This window comes from Hyla sarda, chromosome 3, assembly GCF_029499605.1.
Source record: "Hyla sarda isolate aHylSar1 chromosome 3, aHylSar1.hap1, whole genome shotgun sequence".
Lineage (NCBI taxonomy): Eukaryota > Metazoa > Chordata > Amphibia > Anura > Hylidae > Hyla > Hyla sarda.
Genome location: NC_079191.1, coordinates 261,332,179 through 261,346,095, shown reverse-complemented (window position 1 = coordinate 261,346,095; position 13,917 = coordinate 261,332,179). Strand labels below are relative to the sequence as shown.

The 13,917-nt window shown below is 38.8% G+C and overlaps 1 protein-coding gene across 2 annotated transcripts in view; it reads right to left on the bottom strand.

Moving 5' to 3' along the window:
- Positions 1-13,917, bottom strand: part of LAMA2 (laminin subunit alpha 2) — a 943,701-nt gene that overhangs the window by 92,027 nt on the left and 837,757 nt on the right. For both annotated transcript variants that reach the window (XM_056566521.1, XM_056566522.1), the window contains 3 exons: positions 9,577-9,731; positions 5,092-5,235; positions 1,674-1,807 (listed from right to left, as the gene is read on the bottom strand). In XM_056566521.1, the coding sequence (XP_056422496.1) occupies positions 1,674-1,807; positions 5,092-5,235; positions 9,577-9,731 (433 nt within the window). The remainder of the gene's footprint in view (positions 1-1,673; positions 1,808-5,091; positions 5,236-9,576; positions 9,732-13,917) is intronic.

The window sequence follows — 13,917 nt, the reverse complement described above, 5'->3', positions numbered from 1 at the left end:
TAGTTCCCTGGAGTACCTCTTTAAGAGGCATTCACTATCCACATTATTGGTGTATTCTGAAGTACTGTATCCTGTGCATATTTATGTGCAGGATTTGAGGCTGCAGAGTTCAATGTAAACTAAATGACTAAACCCATCTTCAAATCTGCAGGATTATGTATGTGTGAATAGACCTTATAAGTAGAAAGTGTACAGACATTGATAACCATATTGATCTATTTTCTTCATTATTATAGATATTAACCCCTTAACGACGCAGGATGTATATTTAGGTCCTGCGCCGGCTCCCGCGATATGAAGCGGGATCGCGCCGCGATCCCGCATCATATCGCGTGGGTTCCGGCGCTAATCAACGGCCGGGACCCGCGGCTAATACCACACATCGCCGATCGCGGCGATGTGCGGTATTAACCCTTTAGAAGCGGCGGTCAAAGCTGACCGCCGCTTCTAAAGTGAAACTGAAAGTATCCCGGCTGCTCAGTCGGGCTGTTCGGGACCGCCGCGGTGAAATCGCGGCGTCCCGAACAGCTGATCGGACACCGGGAGGGCTCTTACCTGCCTCCTCGGTGTCCGATCGACGAATGACTGCTCCGTGCCTGAGATCCAGGCAGGAGCAGTCAAGCGCCGATAATGCTGATCACAGGCGTGTTAATACACGCCTGTGATCAGGATGAGAGATCAGTGTGTGCAGTGTTATAGGTCCCTATAACACTGCAAAAAAAAAGTTAAAAAAAAGTGTTAATAAAGGTCATTTAACCCCTTCCCTAATAAAAGTTTGAATCACCCCCCTTTTCCCATAAAAAAAAATAAAACAGTGTAAAAAAAAATAAAAATAAACATATGTGGTATCGCCGCGTGCGTAAATGTCCGAACTATAAAAATATATCATTAATTAAGCCGTGCGGTCAATGGCGTACGCGCAAAAAAATTCCAAAGTCCAAAAAAGCGTATTTTGGTAACTTTTTATAACATTAAAAAATGAATAAAAAGTGATCAAAATGTCAGATCAAAACAAAAATCATACCAATAAAAACTTCAGATCACGGCGCAAAAAATGAGTCCTCATACCGCCCCGTACGTGGAAAAATAAAAAAGTTATAGGGGTCAGAAGATGACATTTTTAAAGGTATAAATTTTCCTGCATGTAGTTATGATTTTTTCCAGAAGTGCGACAAAATCAAACCTATATAAGTAGGGTATCATTTTAACCGTATGGACCTACAGAATAATTATAAGGTGTAATTTTTACCGAAATATGCACTGCGTAGAAACGGAAGCCCCCAAAAGTTACAAAATGGCGTTTTTTTTTCGATTTTGTCGCACAATGATTTTTTTTTCCGTTTCGCCGTGCATTTTTCGGTAAAATGACTAATGTCACTGCAAAGTAGAATTGGCGACGCAAAAAATAAGCCATAATATGGATTTTTAGGTGGAAAATTGAAAGGGTTATGATTTTTAAAAGGTAAGGAGGAAAAAACGAAAGTGCAAAAACGGAAAAACCCTGAGTCCTTAAGGGGTTAAAAGCTGTATGCTACACATACTGTACATGGCAACTATGATGAAAACAGTGCTTGTGTGTATAGATGGTCACATGTGCACTTTGTGGGTTTCTAAGTATTGGTTTTATTATTCATTATATGCTGGGCTGTTAGTATTTTATTTATTATGCTTACCGAGAAGCTTCAACTCTATACCAAGAATCATCATTGATGTTTAAGTCAGGATATTCAACTCGTCCAACTCCTGATCCTACATCCCACAAGAAGTTCACCTTTCCTTTTCTCATTTCAATAGCTAGGAAGTCAGTCTAGAAACAGTGAGGATATAAAACATTAAAATCAGTCATACAGCTTATGAATACATACAGCTAAAATAGTATTGATTACTATTTATATTAGTGGTAAACAAATGATTTTTCATATTTTTATATTTAATATTTTCATTTAAGTTTAGTTTCAAAACAATACTGATGTATTTATCAAATAATCTCCATGCTACAATGTTGATGGATATATAGGACCCCATTATGTGTGGTGTAAACATTACACGAGCCTATTACAATACTTGACCACCATGCAGGAAGGGTGGCACAAAAATTGTTGGATCATCTGCTTCTATCATTTGTCCACCCCACACGCCCTATTAAATGGGTAGATGTACATAGGGTGCTACAGATGTTAAAATGATGCAGTTAGCCCCACTTACACAGGGCAAGATAACCGAGCATATAATAGGGCCCCTAGACTGTTTTATCCTTGCTAGCAGTGAGATATTTATGGTCTGTAACTAAAACCCTTAACTAGTAAGAACATTTCTACACAGAATATATTTCTACAAGGATGAAATCGATATCCCTGTATAAATACAGCTTTAGCCACAGGAAACCAGTGTGAGCACATGCTCTTGTGCTCTTTGAAAAAAGGACTTTGCAAAAAATCAATAATTCAGATTAAAAGGCCATTATCCATTGTTCTAGTTTAAAAAGTTTAACAGAATCTTTAAAAAGTCAAAAATGCATTGGCTCTCATTCAGTACATAACTGTACAAAAGCATGCAAATAGTCTATAGCAGCCAATGAGATTTTTGAAATTATTTATCTCAAGATGGGATGATAAGTAAAGACATCATGTGGGTGTTGTGGTCAACACTTTTTGTATGAGTAGTTTTTTAAGTATGAGAGATTGCATTCTTTAATGGCAGTGTTATTGTATATTATACAAGGTGATTCAAAGAGGATCGTGTAAAATTATAGTCGAGAACATGACACAAATTTATTAACATGAAAAGACACACTATCTAACCAAGTTTTATCTATACACTACAAATGCTCAAAGTGATATTTAGGCAGTAGTCACATTCAGCCCAGACTAGTGCCAGCATGTTCTCAGAAATGGAATCTGTTGTTTTAATGATGCATTGTCTCAGGTCATTCAGATCCTTTAACCTTCAAGTCCTTGATGTAGCCCCACAGGAAGAAGTCGCAGTGTGTTAGATTTGGCTATCGTGGTGAATTGTTGTTTCCAGAAGTGAACATTCAAATGGATGTGTGCAGTGGCCAGTATCCTTGGCAAAAAAAACAATCGACCGTAGCCTTTGCACCAGCAGGTAAGCTCCCATAGAGTAAAATGGAGGCAGAAACCCTGCACCAATCATTGTATAGCAGTGGTGCCATGTTTTATTTGAACATCTTGCTATAACATACTTAAAAGTAAAGCTAAAAGGGCTCCTAGAAAGAGAAATCTGAAGGAATCTTCAAAGGAAGGGCATTTATGCTTACAGGCTGCAGTGTTTATCCGGCACCTTTAGCCCTCTATTGCATGGGTTAAAGAGTACCTGTCATCAAACCATATTTTCTAAACTAACTCAGATTATATTCACTAACTACTCCTAACACCCCTCCTGCCTTAAAAAAAATTCCCAACTCTAAAAAGCTCTGTATCATACAGTTCCCTTTGCTCACATTGTGTGAGGTCCCGTCAGGAGAAAGTGGATATTCCTCAACAGGCGCGACGTTACTGAAGCCTGCGGAAGCTGTGCCTCGACATGCCCTGCATGCACTTCCTGAGTTTGGACTTCTACAAGTCTGGGTGGAGACCAAACTATCTGTTTGACTTGCGCATGGAACTTAACAGAGCCACCTAGTGGCCGTTTTTTCAATCACATTAAAAACATATAAAGGTTGAGAATTATAACAGCAGGTAAATAGCAAAGTGTTGTATACTAACATAAGGAACAATATATTAAAAGTTTCTGTAAGTTTCTGTTAAGTGTCTGTAAGATTAAGTTGTAGTTGTAGCGTAGTCAGGGTGAGGGCAACTTGCCACCCTAAGTCCCCTTTCTTCCTGTTCCTGCAGGACTCACTGGCACTTGGAAAGCAGGGTCTGCATCCCCCCCTCCCCCCCACATGTCCCTTTCTAGTTGTGCCTGTTTTTCTGATTTGTTGGTCTTTTGTAATCTGTTGTCATTTCATTTTGTGCCGTTTTGATATATTTTTGTTTTTGTTGTAAAAAAAAGGTTTTATAAACTTAAAAAACAAACAAACAATAAAAAACTAATAAACTTAGAGTTGTGATGTTAACATATATATATATATATTTATATATATATATATATATATATATATATATGTACACCTGTGGAACTGGTTGAGGGAAGTAGTTTTTTTGGTGTAGTTTGGATGGTTGCGTAGTGTTGACTTTTTTAGTGCTTGTTTTCTCTAGTCCCAGCTACCAGTGGAGACATGGAGGCGTACCGGGATTTTCCGCAAGGAAGGCAGCTGGCATATTGCCTTGTCTGCCTCAGGTCTGAGAAATAGTTTACAGTTGTTCAAATTTCATTGAATGTTTTCTCTTAATAAAAGCTGTGACTGACCCCCGTGTTCAGTAATGGTCATGCTGTTGTGAGTGTGGTTATTTATGTGTACTGGAGGGCTACATGTTGTTTACGTAGCGAATAATGGTAGGTGCGTATAGGCTATATTTTTGCAGAGGCCCTGATAACATGAGCCTCCCATGTTAATAGGTGGGCTAGTAATAGACCGTAAACAAGTTAACAAATAAAATGTAAAACAAACAAAACTAACGTGCTCTACAAATGATGTCATGTGATTGAAAGGATATTAAATTATGCTCTTCATGGTTTGAAAAAAAAAAACAGGTTGTAAATCATTATATCCCGGTATCATCTATACTACATATTATAGGGACAAGGCCATTCTACTATTAGCTCAAACAGCGCAAACAATATTGTGTCATTTGGCTAACAGCAGTTAACATTGGTAGCAGACTCTTAGTTAGTCCATTGTATTCATGAATACTTCACTTCACCTGCCTATTCCTGCTACCTCCAGCCCCCCCTCCCCCCCCCCCCCTTCGGACCAGAGGCTGACAGTGTGTATATATATATATATATATATATATATATATATATATATAATATATGAAGAAAAAGAAAAAGACTGAAGAAAAAAGCGGCTGCAGCACACCAGAGTAGCAAAGTAAAAAGTGGTTTATTCCAGCTAAATATAAGACAATGTTTCTGTGGTCTCACACCACCTATCTCAAGTTTCATATACACATTATATTTACTTACAAATTTGTTGCTCCCAAGATAGAAGAGAAGATTGTCAGGAGTAGTTGTTTTAACATTTAAAATAATGGTGTTATATCTGCCTTTTTTAATCTCAGGCTTATAAGTACGTATGCAGTCCCCACCGGATGATACCGAAACTTTGATCTAAAAAAACACAAACAGCGACATAAGTATGACTACGGTGACTAAGTAACAGAGACATGATGCTTTCATGTGAGACGTTCTGAGGCTTCATTTTCAGGGTTTAGTACAACATTGACAAACAAAGTTAATTGTCACCCACACACCTGGGAAATCTTTGTACATGGATCCTTTAACTGCAAGAATATTGATCAAAGTAACTAATTTTAAGTATTTTTTTTTCTAAGGGTTAGTGATATTTATAAGACTTTCGCACTTAAATCATATTCAGATGCCTGAAAGATGTTTTGAAGTGGCACCCAACAGAGACACTATACAAGTAAATGTGCCTTTCCTGCTTTTCACTGTGTGTGCGGAGACACTCATGTTGTAATGACAAACACCAGCCAACATCAAAGAGCTTTTTCTTAAGTCTGTAGCAAAGTGCTCGGAGATATCTGCAAAGTCTATCAATTTAAATAGAAAATCAACCAAACATATAATTTTTCATACGGTCTCTGAAAAGCTGTATGCATGGTTTCCTCAGTTATACTGGCAGTGTAAACATACTGTATGAATTCTGTACTGCATATACTACACCAGAAGTATTTTCAGATAGATATGGATTTTTGTATAACAGCCAACAACTTTCTGCTTATTAAATAAAACACAGAAAACTGGTAATTGGTTACGAAGCCTCGAAATGTCAACTGGAAATAAGAAAATATGAAAAATGAATAAAAATAAATACAAAAGTAATAAAAAAAAAACAAGTTCTTATTTGTAATTGTCAAAAAGTGCAAATGGAAACTGGCTTATCACTTTCTATAAAGGATGGAAGCATCTTCAGGGTCTCTTAGGGAATGACAGCAATAGCCACACGCTGTACAGTACTTGGTGATCTCCATCGGTGCCATTGGCAATGAATAGATCAGTGGTCATGCAGACGTACTACCGTTCCATTTACTGGGAACACTAAGAGATCATTGTTCTCCCAATCGGTGGGATTATCAGCAATTGGACCCACCGCAATTATACATTTATCACCCATCTTCTGGATAAATGAAAAATGCTGTTAGTGGTCCAGCCTTAATGTTGAGGGATGCTTTTTAAACCCACATTCAGGAACCTTGAATTAGGGAAACATGATGCTACCTTTAGTGGGTATTATATGGTATACAATACCTGTATATAGTATAAAGGAGCTGTACATGGCTATAGTATATCTAACTTGAATGCCCTAGTAACAGTTAGACCGGATTGACCTTGCCGAAAATGTGCAGAATGTCCCTTTGGAAAACACAGGCAGACATTCCACACGTTTGCACAATCTGACAGGCACTATGGATGCTCAAAATGCAGCGTCTCATAGACGGCAAAGCATTTCCGAGCGGAATCCACAGAAAGACTAGACAACTCTATTAATTCTGCGGACATTGGAATCTGGATTTCCAAAGCATAAACATCTGCTGCGGAAATTCTGCTGTGTGCATAGTGTAGTAGCCTCCCATTGAAATCAATGGAACTCTGCTAGAGTAGAATGCCCTTGCAGAATATTCCAGCTGAATATTACAAGGTGAAAATTTCCTAATAGTGAAACAGAATAAAAGTGCTTCTTGGTAACGTAAAAAACAAACAAAATACTTTAACTTTTAAACTATATTAGAAAAGCACTTTCGATATTGCAAAGAGGGGGGAATAAACAAAATTGTCTGCAATATTTTGGGTTTGTTCTTTGCTACAATGTTGGCATATAGGCTGTTCTATACACGCTGCATCCATATATGCTCCACTTTTGGTTCAACCCCTTATTTGGGCTGAAACAATGACGTACAAAAAAATTATATTTCCAATGTATTTTTAAAATGGTGCCCATCAGTTTCTTGAACAAATTATTGGTCGATTGTATACCACGTTTAACATGTTTGGTTCACAACTTTTGGCGCAGATGTATCAAAAATGTGCCACATTTTTAACAGCATGTACTGATCTCATTTATAAAAAGCTTTCAATAAGTGGAGCTGGTAGCCAGACTGTTCAGCCCAGTGGGGATAGCTGATTGCTTAGTACAGCCACTTGTCAGGACACCTCAGTACAGCCACCCGCTGGGACTGCTTAATGAAACACTGTAGTGGAATATAACTTATCCGCAATCCGAAGGATATGAGATAAGTTATATATCGTGGTGGGTCCGACCACTGGGACCCCCCGCGATCTCCTGTACGGGGCTGTGGCAATCCACAGGAAGCTCCGTACTGTCCCCAGCAGGAAGCTGTGGCAGACACGCCCCTCCATGTATCTCTATGGGATACATGGAGGGGCGTGTCAGCCGCCGCATCATTTGGGGCCGGAATGCCCCCTTCCTGCGGACTGCCGCGGCACCGTACAAGAGATCGCGGGGGTCCCAGCGATCGGACCCGCTGCATTCTTTAACTTATCCTCTATCATTTCCACTACAGTATTCCTTTAAATGGGTTATCCAGGATTACAAAAACAGGGCTGATTTCTCCCAAAAACAGCACCACACCTGTTCTCAGGTTCTATGTGATATTGCAGCTCAGTCCCATTGAAGTGAATAGAGCCTAGTTGTAATACCACTTACAACCTCAGGACAGGTGTGGTGCTATTTTTAGAAAGAAATTAGCTCTATTTTTCTATTCCTAGATAACCCCTTCAATACAGTTGCTGCTTGCTTGGATCGTTGACCTCTGGTGATGCCCAGCCAGATGACACTGTATTATCACCCTAGCACAGAGTGACATCTTACAATTTCTTGATTGTATTGGATGTAGTGGAAAAGAGGTGTCTTACCTACGCCTGGCACCTGTATCACTCTACCTACAATCCGAGTTGTACTTCCTAAAATAGGAATTGGAAACCAGCTTCATTAAATTCTATGTGAAGTCTAATTTAGAAGGTGTGCATTTAATGTAGGGGACTTTTTCTTGTGAATTAACAAATCTGTTCAATGTGGTAAAAACGAACACAAAATGCTAAAAATAAAGGGATGGGTTTTAATTGATTGGAATGGTTGACATAGGAAATTAGAACCAAGAGTACTGATGTAAAAATAACATGTTTAAAGCCGATCAGAATGATTAGGAGATAATATCAAATAAATTATGAAAGTAAGGAAAATAAGATAATTTGCAACCTGCATATGTGCTATGAGAGGGAAAGCTGTAAATACTGTAACTGGAAATAATATAATTTACAGTGACTGGATGACATTATAAACCATGAGAAATGAGGTTCCAGGACTTCAGACACCGTAAAATGTCCTTGGGAGAAATAAAACTATTTGGAGTCATTTATAATTCATTATACAAAACATAAATATTAACACCTTTGCTGCCAGTGCATGAGGCTGAAAATGTGCTCAATATGCACTCACGTATGATCTGTAACAGTTCCAGTAAATCTAACTTTCTAGTTATCATCTAAGCTATCTATCTATCTATCTATCTATCTATTTATTTATTTATTTACATACAATATTACAGCAGCACATCCAGATAGTGGTCACGGCATTCTGGTGTTAAATAAAGCTACACTTTAACAGCTTATCTGCATGTGCACCCTATCTGGACTTCTTTGGTTGTGCTGCTCCTCCTCGTTTTTTTAATCTATCTATCTATGCATCTATCTACACAAAATATTCACTGCAACGCTCCATATGGTTGGTAAAAATATCAAAACCTATATATTTTTTAAAATCTATCCATTCACCTATCTATCAACCAGAACACTACAGCACTACTAAGCCACCCTGATGAAGTTATAAGGTGCCAGTGTCCCATGTCCACTGAAGTTAAAGGACACTGGCTGAAAGCCTTAAATACTCCCAGCAAAATTTTGGTCCCTCAATTGAAAAGTTTTAAAGCTTAAAAAGCTTATAAGCAGCCTGATACATGATACTGCAATGTCCATGCTGTGAAAAAAAGTACTATACAAGTTACTTAAAAAATTATTATTGTGCATACTCCTGCACTATAATTATTTTTCTATGTAACTGACATACATTCGCCCATAGCAACCAATCAGATTGCTTCTTTCATTTTTCACAGGCCTTCATAAAAAATGAAAGCAGCAAGCTGATTGGTTGCTATGGGCAACTGGGAAAGTTTTCCTCTGCAAAGGTTTTGATAAATCTCCCCCTATATGCTTCATCTAAACATGACTTATATTAAAACTTTTGGCTGTAAGACACTCAATTGAATTTCACTACCCTGAGGAAGCTCTGTGATACAGTAAGTTTGCTTGCGCACAAATTAATCAGAAGCAGTCGTTGTTAATGTGTAATCATTTAGGCACAACACTATCACAATCCTTTCATCAGAATATATCACAGCGTAATGAACTTACAGAATTAGCTTGTTTACGTGCTTGATTTATCAGCTCCTTGATTTGAGAGATATTTTTACCCAGGTTGTCCTGAAGTTCTTTAATAGGTTTCAGTTTATCCAATAAGCGATCGGCTTCTTTTTCAAGCTGCTTTACTCTGTCGCCAGCATCTGTAACTGTAGCACATCAAACATTTACAGTTAAGGAAACAATACAGTTCATAAATGTACTATACATCTTTAAATCTAATGTATACATCTACTATAATGCTCCATACAACACCAGAATCACTCTTAAAGGGGGTTTTCTAGCCTTAGAAAAATATATAAATATATGTGATAAATGTGATATAAAAATTAAAAATAAATGATACCCACTCACCTTATCCCCCACAGCTCATCATCATGACTAAACTGATCCATAAAATGCCACAGTATTGCATGAATTAGCATGATTACTTATAAAATTCCCCGAAGGCCACTTAAAAAGTATTTTAAAAAAACATTTAAAATGTAATGTGATTACTTAAACGCAGTAAATTCAATACAAATCTAAAAGGTGTCTCAATTGGGCATTATTGTAATTGTAACAAAATACAGATAACATGTCCATTTTACCACAACTTGCACAACAACAAAAATGCACAATATGCAATATATATATGTGTGTGTGTGTGTGTGTGTGTTTTTTGCCTACGATTATATTTATCCAGTTGTGTTGTACATTTTATGGTAAAATGAGGGGTGTCTGTAATGAACAGGGGGTAGGGAGAAGTGAGCCCTAAAGCTGTCCCTGCCTACTTGCCCATCTGCCCTAAATGACGGATCGACAACTTGGAGCTGGTCCCTTCCTTGTGCTAAAGAGCATGGGCGTAGAAGTCAACAAAAAACAGAACTGCACAAAGTTAGGAAACAAGTCAGGAACATAACAGAACCGACAAACAGATCTAAAAATTCAAACAAGGCAGGATATAGCAAACTAACATACAGTTTAGAAACCAGAATCAAGATTAATGGCAGATATGATAATATGAACAAGACTAGATATGGGGATAAGTTTACAGCAGGCAAAACCAGGACATGCAGGGGATGAATAAATTAACTGAATGTCAGAATGCTTAACGTTCTGACACTCAACAATGTTCACTTTGGACTCAGAACAAGGAATACACTAGACACCCCACTCCAGGCAGGGAGGGACATCAATACCAAAGCCAAATAGGCTGCTAGCCAGCAGGCACTCTCCACCAAGTAATCAGAATACTGGCCAAGGAGGAAACATAAATCCTAAATACAAGCAAACACGGGTACAGACATAACGCACAGTGTGAATACAGACTAAGGCAACACAAGACAAATGCAGAACGAACATACACAAATACTAACACCCGACGAATGTACTAAAACAAAGCAGGCTAAAATCTAATTTTACAAATAGCTGATATTGCCAGGGAAGCTATGGTCATGACATCTCTACTGTCATGGCTGCTACAAGGGAATTGTAATATTTCACGTGTATTTTCATCCCTAATGTGGAAACATAAATTAGTGTGCTGGGAACCCATGACCCTGTTGTCTGGTTTACCAATTGTTATTACTTCTACCACTTTGGTACGGTCTAATCACTACATACTGGGATCACACCCACAAGAATTGCTGTTTGAAGATGCAGCATCTAACTCAGTTCTCTAGCCATAACAAAGTTGTCCAGATCCGTACACTTGCCCATTTTTTCTGCCTTCAATATATAAACTTAAGAACCAACTGTTTGCTTGCTCCCCAATCTACCCCACCCCTTGACAGAAGCCATTGTCACAGGATAGTCAATGTTTTTATGTTGGGCCAAAATCTTTGACACCATTAAGGGGTTAAAATGCACTAAAGAAATGTGCCTTTCTAGTGTCCTTTCTAAAATAAAATAAAAAACAGCTGATTAATAGCTCAAAAATTATATATTAGAAAGCATGTAAATGGGACATACGTAGAAAAATAAATGGACTAAAAGATGAAAAAGTATAGCTGAGCTTCAATGTATTAGCATTAGCTAACAGATTCGGAGTAAAGCCAGATTCATAGAATAAGTGTTCTTATTTTAACAGAAGGCCGTTGAATTATTCAGTTTCCAGCTATAGAGAAGTATTTCTGTGGATGGGGATATAAAAAAAGCCTCTCTATCCATATTAAGACTTCTTGATACTTTCCATTTTTCCTCATCTATTCACAAAAAATCTATCCTGGCTAGCAGTGTATGTGTATAACGAAATACACTAAAGAAAGAAATGATCAAGGATTAACAAAAGGGTATAAGACGGAGGAGCCAAATAATAAATTGAAAGCGAGGCGCCTTTTTAATTAATAGAATCCCAGTCAAGACCCTGACTAAAGCCCTATCAGGTACCTGTCTTAAGGGTCAATATGATGATAATACTGCTTCATGAATGTGCGGATAAAGCCTTAAAATTAGTATAACCTTGGTAAAGCTATTTCACAGGCAGGAATGTACTTCAAGTTGTGTGCTGCCCAGAAATGTTTTGGTAGTCTGTTTGCACAGTGTCAAAAGATCCAGAGAGGATTTAGTGAAGAAGAAATTTCTGTTCATGCATTTCATGTTCGGGAATAGAAAAAGATAATGCTGCAGAAAAAGAATTTGCCAACCTAGCCAATCTGAAAACTTTATATTGATCTATGTGAAAAAAAAAAGACAGGAAAGCTTCCCATAGCATAACACATTTCAGATACCATTAAAAGACAGGGTGAGAGATAACCCTTCTGGATAACCGCTCACCTGATGTTGTTGTGAAGCAAAAACACAACAATTGTTGAAGCATTCAGTGATGTCCTGGAAAGATGTAGCCATTGCACATCTGCCCAGACCTCTGATGCGAAACATGGAGCGAAACATGTCAGGGGGCTATGGGTTTTAGCTTTTAATAAGCCTGTGTTGGTCCACTTTTATTACCCGTTGTTTGGACTGCAGCCAAGAATGGTTATATATGATGTAAAAGGACATTTTCTATGTCTGAGTGGTATGAGCCCAAGTGATAGCAAATACAGTGACATCACACAGCTTTCATTGACTGGCGACACAGTTTTTTTTTTTTATTTGTGGTTATACCAGTACTGTTTCTAATAAAAGTTCAAGTGTACCTATTGTTAATAAAAACTTTTTATATAATGTAGATAATACCATTAATTGAATATTTCTAAAATACATTGGCTGAAACTGTATATTTTTGGGTCGCTGCAGTTATTGCCTGTGTGTCTCTGTGAGGAGACCAAATAAAAGAAGTGAGGGCGGGACAAGCAGGACTCTGTGAAGGCTCCTGGCTTGTCAATCATCCTGCTGTGTGAGAGCCCTGCTTGTCCTCAGTGTACTGAGCCCTGCTTGTCCACAGTGTATAGAGCCCTGCTTGTCCTCAGTGTACAGAGCCCTGCTTGTCCTCAGTGCACAGAGCCCTGCTTGTCCTCAGTGTACAGAACCCTGCTTGTCCTCAGTGTACAGAACCCTGCTTGTCCTCAGTGTACAGAGCCCTGCTTGTCCTCAGTGTACAGACCCCTGCATGTCCTCAGTTTACAGAGCCCTGCTTGTCCTCAGTGCACAGAGCCATGCTTATCCTCAGTGCACAGAGCCCTGCTTGCCCTCAGTGTACAGAGCCCTGCTTGCCCTCAGTGCACAGAGCCCTGCTTGTCCTCACTGCACAGAGCTCTGCTTGTCCTCAGTGTACAGAGTCCTGCTTGTCCTTAGTGTACAGAGTCCTGCTTGTCCTTAGTGTACAGAGCCCTGCTTGTCCTCAGTGTACAGAGCCCTTCTTGTCCTCAGTGTACAGAGCTCTGCTTGTCCTCAGTGCACATAGCTCTGCTTGTCCTCAGTGCACAGAGCCCTGCTTGTCCTCAGTGTACAGAGCCCTGCTTGTCCTCAGTGCACAGAGCTCTGCTTGTCCTCAGTGCACAGAGCTCTGCTTGTCCTCAGTGCACAGAGCCCTGCTTGTCCTCAGTGTACAGAGCTCTGCTTGTCCTCAGTGTACAGAGCCCTGCTTGTCCTCAGTGTACAGAGCCCTGCTTGTCCTCAGTGCACAGAGCCCTGCTTGTCCTCAGTGTACAGAGCCCTGCTTATTATAAGCGCACAGAGCCCTGCTTGCTCTCACAGCACAGAACCCTTCTTGCCCAATCACACTTCCTGTATTTTGTTTCTGCACAGAGACACACAGGCAATATCTGCAGGAACAAAAATATACACATTTTTAACCAATATACATTACAAGTATACATATAATGTTATTTTCTACATTTTATAAAAAGTTTTTGCTAATGACACAATGGTACACTTTAAGTTTTAGTGTGGGGATATAAAGAAAGAGTATTA